This window comes from Zosterops lateralis (genome assembly GCF_965231275.1).
Source record: "Zosterops lateralis genome assembly, chromosome: Z".
Taxonomy (NCBI): Eukaryota; Metazoa; Chordata; class Aves; order Passeriformes; family Zosteropidae; genus Zosterops; species Zosterops lateralis.
In genome coordinates this window covers 64913157-64928732 of record NC_139800.1, presented here as the reverse complement: position 1 = coordinate 64928732, position 15576 = coordinate 64913157, and the positions used below count along the sequence as shown (strand labels likewise).

Sequence of the window (15576 nt, the reverse complement as noted above, 5' to 3'; positions counted from 1 at the left end):
TAAATCCGACTGAGATTAGACAGAGCACTAGAGTCTTGCTTAGTCTGTTTTCCTTGTCCACATATATTCGTATATGTTGTTATCTTGTTTTGAAAGACAGATGTCTGCTAAGGAAGGCAGGAGCCTCCCTTGGAATGGAAAATGTAGACTTCCTCCCTCCAAATTATTATAATTCTGAAATTAAGGGGGCTCTCAGGCCATAGAGATAAGAACAGGAGTAACAGCTCTTTACTGGTGTGTGTACCAAGGCAAACAAACACCACCAGCTCTGGCATTACCAGCAAACAGCCCCAGGAGCCCCGTGACGCCTCCTGGGCCTGGGGCCCTTTCCCCGGGCGCAGTTCCGGTCACGGCCAGCGGGGGCGCTGGGGGCTCCCGGCGGGCAGGGCGGGTGCGGTGACTCCCCCGCGGCTGCAGGGGGCGCTGTGGGCTCGGGGAGCGTGCGGGAATGGCGGACAGGCTGGGACGGGAAGGGATGGAGGAGAGGCCTCGCTCCACAAACCCCTGGGGCAGCCGATCCTGGTGGCCTGCAGGACCCTTGGAAACAGCAAGCTGGGACGGCAGGAATGAGCAAACATCCAGGGGCGGCAGATGAGATGTATGAGAAGCCCTGGAGCTGTGGCCGGCACTGCGGGAGGTGGCGGCAGGCAGGGGCTGCGGGGCAGCGAAAGCTCGGAGCGGCGCTGAAGGAGCCGGGGCGGGACAGCGGCAGCCCGGCTCCTGGCAGGGCCCAGAGGGGCGAGCTCGAAATCCCCACGGCAGAAGGCGGCAGGGCTGAGCCACGTTCTGGCGGCAGCAGGAAATTCCTTTGCCCAAAACTGCAGTTCCCAGCGTCCTCCTCCGAAGCCGAGCGAGAGAGCCCGGCCAGCCCCTGTTCCCCGCCCCGTTACTGCCCAGTTCCCGGGATATCTCTGCCCTTGGGAGAGAAATTCCCCCCCAGATAAAAGAAGTGCCACCAGTGCCTGAGCTTGGCCCCTTCTTTGTTTTTCTTAAGTACCCATAAGTACCCAGTAGTTAGTGTTTCCTGGCAACTTAGGGGGAAAAATTCTATTCTAAGAAGGAAGAGAAGACAAGAAACCTAACCCCCAACAGTTGTGTAAATACCATAAAGGAAGCAGTGTTCAACGTGATTTTGCGGAAAAAAAAATCTGATATAGAAACCATGAATGAAACACTAAAAACTGAAAGTTCCATGTTTCCAAACTTCTGAAAGAGCATAGTAGGATTTAGCTCAGGTTCTAAATTAGACAAAATAAAATCTAAGTCAGTACACCCAACCCTAGTAACTCTTCTATTCAGCAAATAAAAGTAAAATTTTATGCATTATAAATACAGGTGGGTTTTTTGATGTGAAAAAACATTTAGAAACTGTAGAACTATCTTACCTTCAACATACGTTGGAAATGAAGCCAAGCTTTTTCTGGACTGTAATCAAGACAAAAAGGATTTCAAACAGAACATAGCATGCACAAATATGTATTAAAAACTTCTCTGTGGCAGAAAACCTCCAAAGTTAAATCAGCCATAATTATTAGTAAAGGTAGAACACCACTTACTATTATTTATATTTAGTATTTTCAAAATCTAAGCACCTACTACAGTAAATTCAATGTATTCCATTCGTGTCTGTCTAGTAGACAATGTGGTAAGACCAGACTTCACTTATTTGTTCGTCTTCACTAGTGCATTGATTATCTACCAATAGGTGCTCTACTTTTAATAATCAAGAAATATGCAGGAAAATACTTAATACCTCAAAGATACTGGATCTTCCAACTACAAATAAATGCATATAGGAATATAATATTTGCACTTTACTGTTATAATTCATGACTGAAACCATCATTAACGAAATACAGTTATTCATTAGGAATGGTTTCAGACATATGTATCCCTCACATTAACAGAGCCTACAGAGCTTTCTAGATTCTAACAGGTTAGGGAGCAGCCTTTATTCTGTGGGATAACCAGATTCACCAGGACCTCACCACCAACTGTGGTTACACCATATTGAGCACAAAAACACATTTGGTAGCACCAATTACATAAATAGTGAAGGAGTAAATAGAATCTGAACTTGTGCACGTAAATTACACACACTGAAGTAATACCAAACATCCTACTGGTATTTTCTGTGGAAGACTGAGAGACTAACTCTTCAGACATCTGAAGGCTACAACTTTCTGTGAGTGAGATTCACCGCTTTGTTTAATCAATAATGTAAACCACATACAAAAATTTATTAAATGAAATTGTGTGGCACTATATAATTGGTAATGGATATATTGAAATACCTGCTGCTATCACAGGCAGGTAAGTGGATAGTTAATCAATCTATAACTGACTGTACTAGGTGTAACTCCTCTAATAACTGCTTAATATAATTCTATTAAAAGCAAATCTATACAAATAATCAGAATTATGCATAAAATCTCCAATAATTTTCAGTATCTTTCTAGATGATATACATGGAAATACATGCCAAATTATTTTTCTTTATGATGGGCAACTTACCAGCGTCTGTGTACTAGTGGAAAAAACAGGTAAAACTAGAAAGGTGACAGTTACGTAACAGGCGGACTTACTTAGCCCCGAGGAGTCTTTTCCTTTGTACTATATGGAAAATTGACATAACGAATTATATTTTTAACCAACAATGCATGCCTTGCTATAAAATAAAATTTGTGAATTAAAAACAAAAATGCATCTGACACAGACAGCTGAGCCTGTGCAAGTTGTAAGTTCTTTTCACGCCCTATGAAAATTACGAAGGTATGTTGAGAATCCAAGAATACTGTCCATCGGATTCTGTACTAGTATCACTAAAGATGCCAATAATCAATGATCTGCTGCTGCCAACACATTTAAGCTATTGTGAAGACACTGACATGCCTTTTCACATCTGTGGCTCCTTCACCTCTTTCAGATGAATGTTCCTACTGAACTGCTTATCCATACAGACTCCAACAATTGTTTGTAATAGTTCCTGATGCAGCAATAAAGGGGAAATTCAAACATCAGGCTCTGACAGGCACAGAGGTCAAATCCCTACCCATGAGAGGCAGCTCACATGTAATACTTTACAAAGTATTTATTTCTTTTCAAGCAGTGAACGAAATCTATGATACAGATTTAGGAACTAACTTATTTTCAGGATAGAGTTGTGCAAATCACCATCATCTATGTCTTTATTCTCACTCACAAATTTCGTTTTTCTTGTTCATTACTCAGGTAGAAAGGCATTCTACTAAAACTACTAGAAGAATAAAGTAACAGATAAAGTTACTAATAGGTGGAAACCTACACCTTTTAATTTTACACAGCCATGAATAATGAAATATCAAGGTCATTAGTATTTTATTACTTTCAATAATCTTCTAGTCATCTGGTATTATAAGTTCATATTTAATAAAAAGGTTTCTCTAAGATTTAAAAATCCAGAAATTATGAGGCTGTTTTATCACTTTTAGTCTTGCATTAGAAATACTAAAGCGGGAATTATTCCTCATCTGAGGGAAACACATCTTACAGTAAAACCTGGTTTACCACTTCTGTAACTAAGTGTGACCACATCCTAACAATTGAAATCAACAGTGTTTCATTTGATTTCATTCTTTTAGTAAGTTTATTGATACCTAAAAATAGCTAAAATATGGAATACCTAGTGACGAAGTCTGTAGCGAAGAATGCTTAAGGCTTTAATAAGCTAACAGTAAAGCAGATGAACATTCAAAGGCATGATCTATAGTTGAAAACTTCGGAATATGAAAAATTATGGGGTTTTTCAGTTCTTTTGAATTTTTTTCAGTATTTTCTAAATGCAAAGGCAGACTGGCACAATTACATACACATTACAAGCTTTCCTATCCCTTGATAGTTGCAAAACTAAAAAGGAATGAATGGATTATTTAATTAGTGGTTCATTTTCAATCCACTTATAGTAGATCAGATTTTTAATTCTGGAAGATAACTCATGCATTGCTATAAGTAACAATATGGTATTTTGTTATGGTACTTTCTAGATTGTTTTCAAGTTTATTTAAAAAAGCCATATAAACCAAATATTATTTGGTTTAACCATTTATTTATTTTATTTTGGTGGAACTATTGCAGTCTAAAACACTACCAGGTGAGGGGAAAAATCCCCAACCTATAAAATTTTATTCTTAGAAGCCTGGATTGAAGAATCGAATTCTGACTAAGAATCACTTGCAGGCCAGTTTCTACAATGACAAAATATTAAGCAGCATAATTTATTACATAATTAATTTACATTAAATACTTTTTTGTCTGGCTGAGAAATACTCTCTCGTAGTCGGGAGGAAAAAGGAGTTTGTTTTGTCTCTGCTACAGAGGGAATGTTTGCTCCCTGGTAAATCAGTACCCTGCAGGCTGTTAAACAAATTTAGTGACAGCTGAACACAGAGTCAGAAATGCCACGACAAAGAGTCTTCAGCATGTTAGAAATTCAGTCAGATAGCCGGGCAAGCATAAGGTAAAGAAGCATAAGAAAAGGAAAAAGAAGAAAAGGGATTGCACAGGTACAAGGAAGCAAGGAAAATTAAGAGGCGTTAAGCAGCATGAACAGAACTTCAAAATGGTTTTACTCTACCTCTTTATTAGTAGAAGCCTCTGCTGTACTGCAGACATCCTGGTGATGTTGCCTGCTTGATGATTCAGCACCTCGAGGTGAAGAGGAATCTGGAGATGGAGACTAGTGGCAAGAAAATCAAAAGTTACTGAGAATACTCAATATAGAAAATAGTCTTTCATATTCTACATCCTATGCTCTGACATTCTAAGAAAGAAAAGGTAAAGTCACCTAAGAGTAAGCTGGGATGGGAGACAAGTGAATTGACCTTAAGCAGCACACAGGGATTCAGATGAAGTTCATTTATTTGTCAAACTAGGAAAAGTGAAGAAAAGACTGAAATTTTGCCATAAGCACATACGCCCTCAGGTATTATTAACCTGAGGTGCTAAACTAATCCAATCTGAGCAGTGGAAGGCCACAGTGGTTGCCAACAAATATTATTCCATTATCTCAGAAAACAACTTTTATAAACTGTGCAGAGTAATACTGATATATTCAAGAATTTATTAATATATTCAATGACTATTTAATACCAGTGTAAAGGACTGGGATTCCTCATTCTAGATACAGAAAAACTTGGAAAATATTCAAAAGTTCATGCTATGAGTCCAGTAGATGCTATTTACATCAGATTTCCTCATTCTTTTCCTTTTTCCATAAACTGTTCAGCAGAGCAACTGTCTACATGATTGGTCAGCAAGTATCTTGATAAAGGGTAAGAATATTCTGGGAAAGGATATTCTAATTATAGGCAATTCCTAATGAATGCTGGTGATGTGAAAAAGCTGTAGCAAGGTATCTGAAATACAGACTAGGGGGCCCTGGCATGATGGTGTGACACAAGAACACAGAATGTGGAATTAATGAAGGTGACCAAAATGAAAGAGTAAAAGCTTTAACCCAGCAGGCATTTTTAGAGGCAGATTTTAAGGAGATACATACAAAACATGTCTGCCCAAGCCAAAATGGAAATCTTCAAAAGGAAGTTTAGCTACAGCTACAGCTAAATGGGTATTTAGCCCAACAGCCCTGGTATTCTACACTCTCCTTTAACATGAAGCTCTAGCTTTGCCAGCTCAACAGTACATCACTGATGGCAAAACAAGTCAAATGGTATTCTTATCTTTTCATAAACAGTGTGACATAGCTTTTCTCTGAGGCAACGAGTCATACCAGAAAAGAGATACATTTCCAGTGGTCTGAGCTGGCAGCAGCTCCACCATCATGCTCTGCATCTGCTGCAGCAGAAAAATTGAGTTCTATGAAATAGTCTACAAAAAACCCACAAAACCAAACCAAGAACAACAACTAAAACCCCAAACATCTAAGTTTCTCTTAGCCTCCCTTAGATATGAAATGAAATTAAATGAGAAAACATAACTCCCTTCCCCACTTCTTTCTCTTTACACACATTTCTCTATATCAGATAATAACTATTAAAAATATAGTTAACTAATAAAGGCTTCCAAAGAGTTAAGAAGCAATTCTTTACAGATATCTCCTGTGTTAAAGAGTAGTCCCTGCTCTTCCTGTATTTTGAATCACAAATGCAAAGACAATCACAAAGACAAAAGAAGATGCAGCTGTGAAACAATCTCTAGAAAGCTGGCATGTGATTACACCATCAGACTGAAAAATTACTTGCCCAGAGAGCATGTGAGCAAGGGCTGTGGGAGAGATACAGGCTCCCTTGACTCGCTGTGTAATTACCAGGCAATAGTGCCACAGTGATGCAACTGCACAAATGGAAACTTCTGTTTACATAAGGAAGAGTTTTCATAGTGCTCACATTCTTATAATTATGCAGTATTTCTGTATTAGGAATAAATTTTAAAGGTGCATAATACTATCAATGCAATGATGACATCCAGACATTGTAGGATTGAGCTTTAAACAAGAAACAAAGTAATCATTTAAGCATCAAATGTGTATATGCACACACAAAAAAGCACTCTTTACAATGGCTGAAAACTCTCATATTCACACACTGAAGGATAAAGAGTAATGATTTCATTTAAACCAGACTAATTGTCTGGTTTAAGCATTTAGCATTAAGAAATTGTGCATTATTTGAAATGTACTAACACTTAGTCCAGTGGCACTATACATGCCTTTACTCAGCTATTTTCATCTACAAAGTATCAGAACTAAGCTACTACACAGCTTTCGATTTGCTTTGTTTGAATGTCTACTCAAATATTTATTCTGGTGGAGAAAATTCCTGAATAACAACAACCTAACAAACAATCACCCTCAAAAAACCAAACCAAGAACCATAACTACCAAACCCAAATATCAAACATCTTACAAAGTCTGCTGTATGACATGACATGACAGCTGTTCTTGAAAACATTTGTACGGGAAAGTCCACGCTGAAGAATTAACACTCAGTTCTCTTTGACATCAAAATGCATTTTCAGAGGTATTGTACAAGGAAAGAATGCAGTCACAGCAATAACAAATATTTTGATGGATCATAGCAGATAAATAATTTGCACAGCTCCTCTAAACAAAGTCTAAATAAAAGCTTAGTGACCACTTCACTGGCATTAGTCATTAACAAAACAAGTTTTAGAAGCCTAACAAAGCTGTTGTCAGAATAAACACAGTAAGGCCACATGATGCACGCTGTTACTGGGCACAGGCGTCTATCAATAGAATTAGAATTTCTTTTAGGTTTCTTTATAAAAAAGTGATAGCTATCCCTTTTCTCCTGAATATCTACTTACATTTTTCTTACGATACTCAAGCTGATACATCCAAAAATTCTCCATCTCAATTTTGGCGTTGTTTGACTCTAACTAACATGCAACACACTCCACCTGAGAAACCTTCCTTGCTCTTGTGCAGAGGGATTTAGTAACAGAACTTATAAAAGGAGACGATTGTGTTTCATCTAACCTATCCAGGTCAATCAGCTGTTTCCAAAACAGTTCATGAAGAGACATGTAACTGACACTGAAACACTTTCAGCTACAACCACTTGCTCTGCTTTATGAAGGCAGTGCTGTTTTATGTGGTTTTAGCAGCAGATCATTTGAAGAGAGCACAGCTTGTGGGTCACATAGTCAAACACAAGACGAGGACAAACAGGATGAAATCACAGAATCATAGGGTCACAGAATCTTTTATATTGGAACCTTAAAGCCCCATCCAGCCTGGCCTTGAACACTTCCAGGGATGTGGCGCCTGGGAAAATTCAGTGCCAGTGCCCCACCACCTCCGCAGTAAAGAATTTTTCCTAGTATCTAATCTAAACCTACTTTGTCAATTTGAAGCAGCTCCCCTTTGTCCTAAGGCTACATGTCCTTGTAAGAAGTTTTTCACTGACTGGTATCCCCAAGTCTTTACCCATGTCCCTGTGGATGGCAATCCTTCCCTCCAGTGTGTCAACCACACCACTCAGCTCGGTGTTGGCAAATTTGCCAAGGGTGCATTCAATCCCATTGTCCACACTACTCACAAAGATGTTAAACATCACTGGGCATTTTTTGTTTTGAAAAAGGCAGTTTATTCAGAGCTCTTCTACAGCTTCATACGACACGATGCCGGAGAATCCCAGTTAGCTCACGCTGCCCAGACTGTGCCAAGAGTGGCTGCCCCGGGCCAGTTTGGGATCAGATGGCAGGAGAGCAGGGCTGCTGATTAGGGCAGCAGTGGGGCTGCTCTCTACAGCACCAGCTGTGAAGCACCGAGGATGAGGATCGGAGTAAAGGCCAGGGAGGGGTCTTTCATGTGGCTTCTCAAAGGACTTTATTCCCCAAGGGGGCCAGTGACGAAAAAAATGAAGGAAAAAGCTTTGCACAAACTTTTAAATGGGGAGGTACACAGGGAGTGTACAACTCTTCGATCAGTCAGGGATATGACAGTGAGGAGATTATGGAGGGGTTGAAAATACGACGACCAGTAGGAAAGAACATGGGAGTGGAAAGGGTCACATGTCCCAAAGGGGCTTGGAGGAAAATGGGAATTCCCGGAAGGAGTTTAGGCAGGGGGTAGGGACAACAAGGACTAATAGGGAACCTTCTGGACCCAAGGGCAGGGATTAGGGAGGATTGACATTATGTAGATGAGGAAACAGGGGGTCTAGGGAGTGAATGACAGCTGGGCAAAGGAGGAGAAAACTTGGGGTAAAACCATCCACCCGAGGGGAGGAATAGGAACAAACCATTCAAAAAGATTTATGAAAATATGCATAAAGAAAAAACACACCACCACAATCATAATTGTGGACAAATCAACAGATGTTTCAGAAATTCAAGATTCACTGAAACAACAGGGCATTACTTACTTGACACTTATGTCTCCCTACAGATATTATGGCACAGGTATGGCAAAGTCTCCTTGTACATTAGCTCAGGAGACAATGGGATAAAGCAAGACTTTAATTTTTTTTGTTGTTGTTTTTTAATTTTAGAGATAGTGTTCTGAAAAGAACCTATACACATGAGGAAAAGGTCAAAACACTATGGAATTTTCAGGTCCAATAAGCAAGCATAGCCAGATGCATTCTACCACAAGAACTGTCTCTACCAAGACAGCTATGGCAGTAAATGTCCCAGGTTTTAGGATAACTATATGATGGCAGTGTCCTCTGTCATTTGTACAGCTCAAATTCTGTTCACTAAAATACAAACTGAAACCATAGGTTTTAGTTGGCAGAGATACCCATAAAGAATGAAGCAAAAAGCTAATGATTATTGGTCATCTTTGTTGAAAATTTGTTTTAAGTATAGTGCTAAAAATGGTGGGCTTGAAAAAAATGATACCAACTTAGCACTTTACACATACTTCCATAAAGTGGCACAATCCACGCAATTCAATTTATAATTCTGATGTATGGATGAAACCTAACTTTGTACTGCAGTTTTGGTATAACTGTCTCTGCACATACCCTGTGCAGTTACCCATCAATTTGCTGGGTGGTCCAGGACCTGCCTCCTGTCAGTTTGTGCAGACATGACAGCACAAGGTGACCTGAGACAAGGTTACTGGCTGAACTCATTCAGACAACACATGTGATTACCTGCTATAGGACCTCTCCATACAGAAATTCCAGGCAGCCTAAACAGATTCCCCCAAAAGGCTCCTCCTGTGCCCAAGACAACTGATAAGCACCATTTATCATTTTAACTACCACCGTGGGTAGTTAGCATCTAAAGTGAGGGGCTCTGTCAACAAGCAGCTGTTGGGTCAGGACTCTGACTGATACAACAGCTGAGTCATGCAGTTGCTGCTGCAGAAATGACCAATTTGCTTATGGGTAAGACACTTGCTGGTAATCAACAGAAATTACTCCTGCCTATGCAGATAACATCATGTACAACAGTTTCATGTACACATTTATCAAAAGTGGGTTTTATGTAGCTTAAGGTAAACAATAGCAATGGATCACACATGCTGGAGTGATCACAGAGGATTACAGACCAACTGTATCTAAGAACAAATGCAGTGTGGGAAGTCTTGGTTTGCAGAATTCCCCCTGATCCAGGTGATGATGTCCTGCAAAGACAGAGCCTCCTCTCACTTCCCACCACCTCGACAATAAAAAACAATCCCATTTGAGAGATCTGACTCAGGGCTGGCTGCTTCTCTGAGTAGACTTCCTTAGCCATACTTTCACTTCAAGTGCAGAGTCAGTCTGAAAAAATAACTGTGGATTCCTCCTGTGTGTTCAGAAGATTTTAACTATACCAAGTGCTGTTTTAGTTTTCAACAGCACAGAAAAATCAAGTTACTTTCATCTTTCAATAATTCAAAAATGTAAAAACAAAACAATATTCAAGGGGTTATGTGTCCAATGCTCACCATAATTTAAAAACCAGTAACTCATCTGGGAGTGTCTGCCTTCAAGCAGACTAATTGCTATATTCAAGCTTTCTTCTGTATGACTGATGAATAAAATACTTTTTGTTTTGGTTTGCTTTGGTTCTCTAGTGATTTTTGGTTTGGGGAATTTGGGGCTTTTTTCCCTGCATAAACTTAAGTCTAGGTCTGTCATAAATGATGGAAATCTGACTTATAATCGTTTGTGTGCTCAACCAACAGTTTTAAAAGACTTGCACAGAAAAAACTCAACAATATACTGTCAATAAAAACTCTTCTTTATTTTAATTGTTTCCTTTCTCTCTTTTCTCCTCTCAGTTCCTTTATTACTGAAGCCTGCTTAATTATTTAAAAGACTTCTCTATTGCCTTTTAATAATACATTACTCCTGCTGTGGAAAAAGTGAAGCAAATTCATCTCCATGAAAATACTGAGGTATCAAAATTGAGAAAATCCTACAGTTGGGAATGCAAGGGTTGAAATAAAATATACATAACCAAAAACAACACACAAGGAAAACAATGTAGCTCGATTCTGTTCCACCTGTGTTAATCACTTGTCTTCAGCTCTAAATTTCTACTTGACAAATCAAAACCATTCATATATGTGATTTTACTCTGTATTAGGGTTTATTCTAACATCCCATCACTTCAAATGTCTGCAGAAGAACAGAGATTATAAAACGCCAGTGACAGCGCTTTGCAAAACCAAAGTCTTGGCATGCAGAAACAAATTATGTCCTGCAGGTCAACAAAGCTTGGCTTTCAGATTTATAACCCCACGGATAACTGAACAGACCTCAGAAAAAAGTAATGATAATTGGTTCTTAAATGGATGATTTCTGCCTCCAGACCATTGTTTTCTTCTGCTTATGGCAGAGTTGAAGCAGGTAGCCTGCTTCTGCTCTGTTTAATTCAGAGCCCAAAAAATTCTACTTGACTTTTTGAGCCTTTCAGTCCTCTTCTTAGTAGGTTTTTGTACTTCCACAACTAAGCACGCCACTCTTCTCAAAGCAATGTAACAAAGATACTTTTTTCCCATATATTTTAAACACTAGCATATTTTATTGCATTTTGAATTATCTACTACACAAAACTGTAATCCTTTCCACTTGAACATGTAGGTGAGTATTTATCCTCAAATTCAGATCCATGCACTGCATGTCTCCTGTTTAGACTTTTAAACACCACAATTTCTGCACTTGGCTAGGCACAATTTATTGTTTACCTTAAGTTACATAATTTATTGTTTACCTTAAGCTACATAAAAACCACTTTTGTTAAATGTGTACATAAGACTGTTGTACATGATGTTATCTGCATAGGCAGGAATAATTTCTGTTGACTACCAGCAAGTGTCTTACCCATAAGCAAATTGGTCATTTCTGCAGCAGCAACTGCATGACTCAGCTGTTGGATCAGAGTCCTGACCCAAATTCACAGGTTTCCAGTGGAGAATCTGACAAGAATGGTGAGCAAGAGCTACCTAAATGGGATATGGGCCTTCCCATCCAGTGAGGTAACTGTGTGCATCTAGAATGTATTTTCCTAAAGAATGTATGTCTCCTGCTCCACTACTCTCAGGCACAGATGTACTACAAGGTCCATGCCTAAGCTTTTTCATAGCTCCAGCCACAATCTTTATTCAGTATGATGAAAAGGCTGAGAAAATTTGGATTGTTCAGCCTGGAAAAGAGAAGGCCTTGGGTAACCTAATTGCAGCCTTTCAGTGCCTGAAAGGTGTCTAAATGAAAGCTGCGAGAGCAGGTAGTGACAGGACAAGGGGGAAGGCTTCAAACTGAAAGAAGGAATGTAGAGATTAGATATTAGGAAGAAATTGTTTACTGTGAGGGTGGTGAGGCACTGGAACAGTTGCCCACAGATGATGTAGCTGCCTTATCCCTAGAAGTGTTCAATGCCAGGCTGGATGGGGCTGTGAGCAACCTGGCCTAGTGGGATGTGTCCCTGCCCATGGCAGGGGGCTGGAACTAGATGATCTTTAAGGCCCCTTCCAACCCAGGCCATGCTATGACTTCATGATTTTATGGGTGAACAAAGTCTCTCCATTTCACAGTCAGAAAACACAATCTTGTTCCACAAAATCAACAGTGCTGTTCCACAGTCTTTTCCATCAAGGGTCAGTTTCCTGATGCCACACTTCTTGCAGCTGTGCAGCCCTAACTGCTGTTGTATTTGAAAAAGAGATCCTCATGAGGCCATATCCAAATGATGGTCTGCTTTATTTTAAAAGGTTTCTGATAAACAGGCTTTAGAAGTACACACCAATTTTACAGATCTCATTTGTGTGGCAAATGTTAAAAAATACTCTTACTACCTTTATTCAAAAGACACTGAGGATTTTTTAGCTTTTATCAAAAACACAAGTGCAACACCTTCCCCAAACACTCACTGTCCAGACCACCCCTGATGCAAGTGAAAGCATGCATCATTAAACCAGGGTGCACAAGGCACATGGCAGCTAATATTCTCCATTGTTAAATATTAAACAGGTTCCTCCTTTAAGCTATTTATTTATTTATTCAAAGAAGTCTGCTACCTGCCTCCTATACCATAGGACTACCATAGTTTATTACAACAGATCATCCATGGGCAGCGAGCAATTTACTTTTCTCATACACGTGACCAAGCATTCCTTTTGAGAATAAATACTCAGGAATGACTGATGATCCTGGTAGATTAACCTGTGAATAAAACTGGAATCAGGACATCTTAAGTACACACAGATATAGTAATCTATATCTTTCTTACTGTCACAGTCATTCCATGTCTTTCCTTACAGTCCCAAACTATACCCAGCTGCAGGTTAGCTGAACACTTCTGAATAGTTAGCTTTTTAAAACCATCTTTGGACACTTCCAAATGGCATCCTACCAAGCATTCCGTTGTCAATGTATTACCCAAATGCTCAGGGCTGGGGTGTAACAGTCACCTTCTTGAGAAAAAAGGCAAAGGAGGCTGTTGTATTTATTGAGTCTCGACCACAAATCATTCTTCTGGCTTCTCCGGTCTCAAGTGGAGAACTTCTAGCTAAAAAAAAGTGACTGTTGTTTGTATCTAAAAAAGTCTTACAAGTTTCAATATCACATGATTAGAAAGACAATATTATGAGAAATATTTTCAGGTGAGTTCTATCTCTACAAGAAAATTGTTTTGCTAAAAACCAATTTGAGGATAATTTTCAAAGTAGTAATTTGCAAAATAACTGAAGTAAAGTAAAAAAGTAAAGTAATTTGCAAAATAACTGAAGGAAAAAAAAAGCGCACCAATTTGCATTGTTTATCTGCAGTAATTGGATACTTCTGGGGCAAGAAAATTGTGTCTGCCTGAAGGTAAAAACACTCACATTTCCAGGTCAATGCTATAAATCAGACTGAAAAACATCTCTGGCATATACTGGTTACACTGAAAAGCCTGCATCTGAGATCTTGCTTTTTTCTTCAGGGAGACAGAAGAATAATTTACAATTAGATGAAGGGACTTCAACTATATTTTTATTACATTGACCACATATAGTCAGTCAACACAAGCTATTTTTGTCCAATATACAGCTAAGCAGTTCTAGGAATGCTTCATTAAAGAAAGCAGACAGTTTTTGAGTTGTCATCTAAATTAAAGAATGCAGTAAAGCAAATACATACCTCTTTTTCAGGGAAAAACAAAATTCCCACTCAGTCCCCCAAGCCCCTTCTACAACAAGTCTTCTCCTCAACCTGCTTTAGATCTTCTAAATTATTTGTTTAATTCACTTCTTCCTTCCAAGAACACAAACTCTTTGTACATCTAGAGCCATTGTTTCTCTCTTCACTGAGCTATACTAACTGTCATTACACATCACTGTTTTGATTTCAGCCGGCCCTGAAAATTTCAGTCAGGTCCTTATCTGACATAGCATGAAAAATATTGAGTGAGAAATTAAGTTTTTGGTGCAAAATGGGAATCTCTATGTACTTCAATATTTAATGTATGCAGAGACCAATAAAAACACCTGTTTTGTTTGCTATATGAGCATACTATATCCGCACATCTCAGAAAAGCTCAATTCCGCAAGATGCACCTGAATTTTGGAGATCAAGGGAAGCACCTTCAGAACAACTTGGCGCTCTCAAGATCCTCAACCTAATGTCACCAAGACCATCACGGTACTCAGTGTTACAATCAGTTAGGAAGCAACAGGAAGTTCTTTGATTCTCCAAGCAATAACAGCATTTACATACAATACGGTAAAGAAAATGGGAAGAGTAATGTGACCTATTTGAAAACGGGTCAGAAATTAGTTTTGGAAACTCCTGAAGTTAAAAATAATGGTTTCCCACACAAAATAATCTGGGAAGATTTCTGCCCTCACATGACTAGAAATCAGCTCTGTAACAGACATAATTTAAAAATATTTGTAGAAGTAACTCTTGCAATATGATTGTTTGGGCTTTAAGGTTCAATTAGGTTTTCTATTAAGAATCAAGGTAAAAACCCCACAACACACTCATCACTGTGTTTCCAACGGTTTTGCAGGAAAAATATAATCTGGAAGCTATATGTCTCAATCAGCTTGCATGTTTTTTTTCAGCATCCCAAACATCATGCTCTAAAAATCTCCTCCCATTTGTAGAATAGTAGCCTTCCTCACTTTGAAGATGGATAAACAAATCAGAAGTCTGTCACAGATCTACTTGGCATGTGATCTTTTTTCACCATCTGAATTTCCTTTGCAGTAACTGAGATATCCAGAATAGTTCTTATGCATTCCTAGAAAGTTACAATAATTCGTTCTAAATACCACAATAACACACAAGAAGTTCTACTTCTGCTGCTCTTTCCCCCCACCCCCCAAAAAAACCAAAAAAACAACCAAAAGGTCACAAAAACCATTCCACTGCAATAAAGAGGAATGGAGCAATGTTTGCAGGTACTTGCCCTTGAAGTAAGTAACATAGGAACACGTAATACGTAATTCTTGGTCAATAAATTTGGCCTACCAGCTCTTTTCATATCAGGCATACATTTAACCCATTTAACAGTTGTTTATGAGTTTATTTTACAAAATAATGCAAAAAACTCATAAAACTTGAAGTAAGTTCTATCTTAAAGACAGCTGGAATCACAAACTGGGACAGAACCCTGATCTAAGTTAAATGTCAT

General features: G+C 39.0%; 1 protein-coding gene across 1 annotated transcript in view; it reads right to left on the bottom strand.

Moving 5' to 3' along the window:
- Positions 1–15576, bottom strand: part of APBA1 (amyloid beta precursor protein binding family A member 1) — a 90127-nt gene that overhangs the window by 28404 nt on the left and 46147 nt on the right. Inside the window, exons 3-4 of the mRNA XM_083883965.1 lie at positions 4613–4714; positions 1386–1425 (exon numbers count right to left, since the gene is read on the bottom strand). Of these exons, the coding sequence (XP_083740091.1) occupies positions 1386–1425; positions 4613–4714 (142 nt within the window). The remainder of the gene's footprint in view (positions 1–1385; positions 1426–4612; positions 4715–15576) is intronic.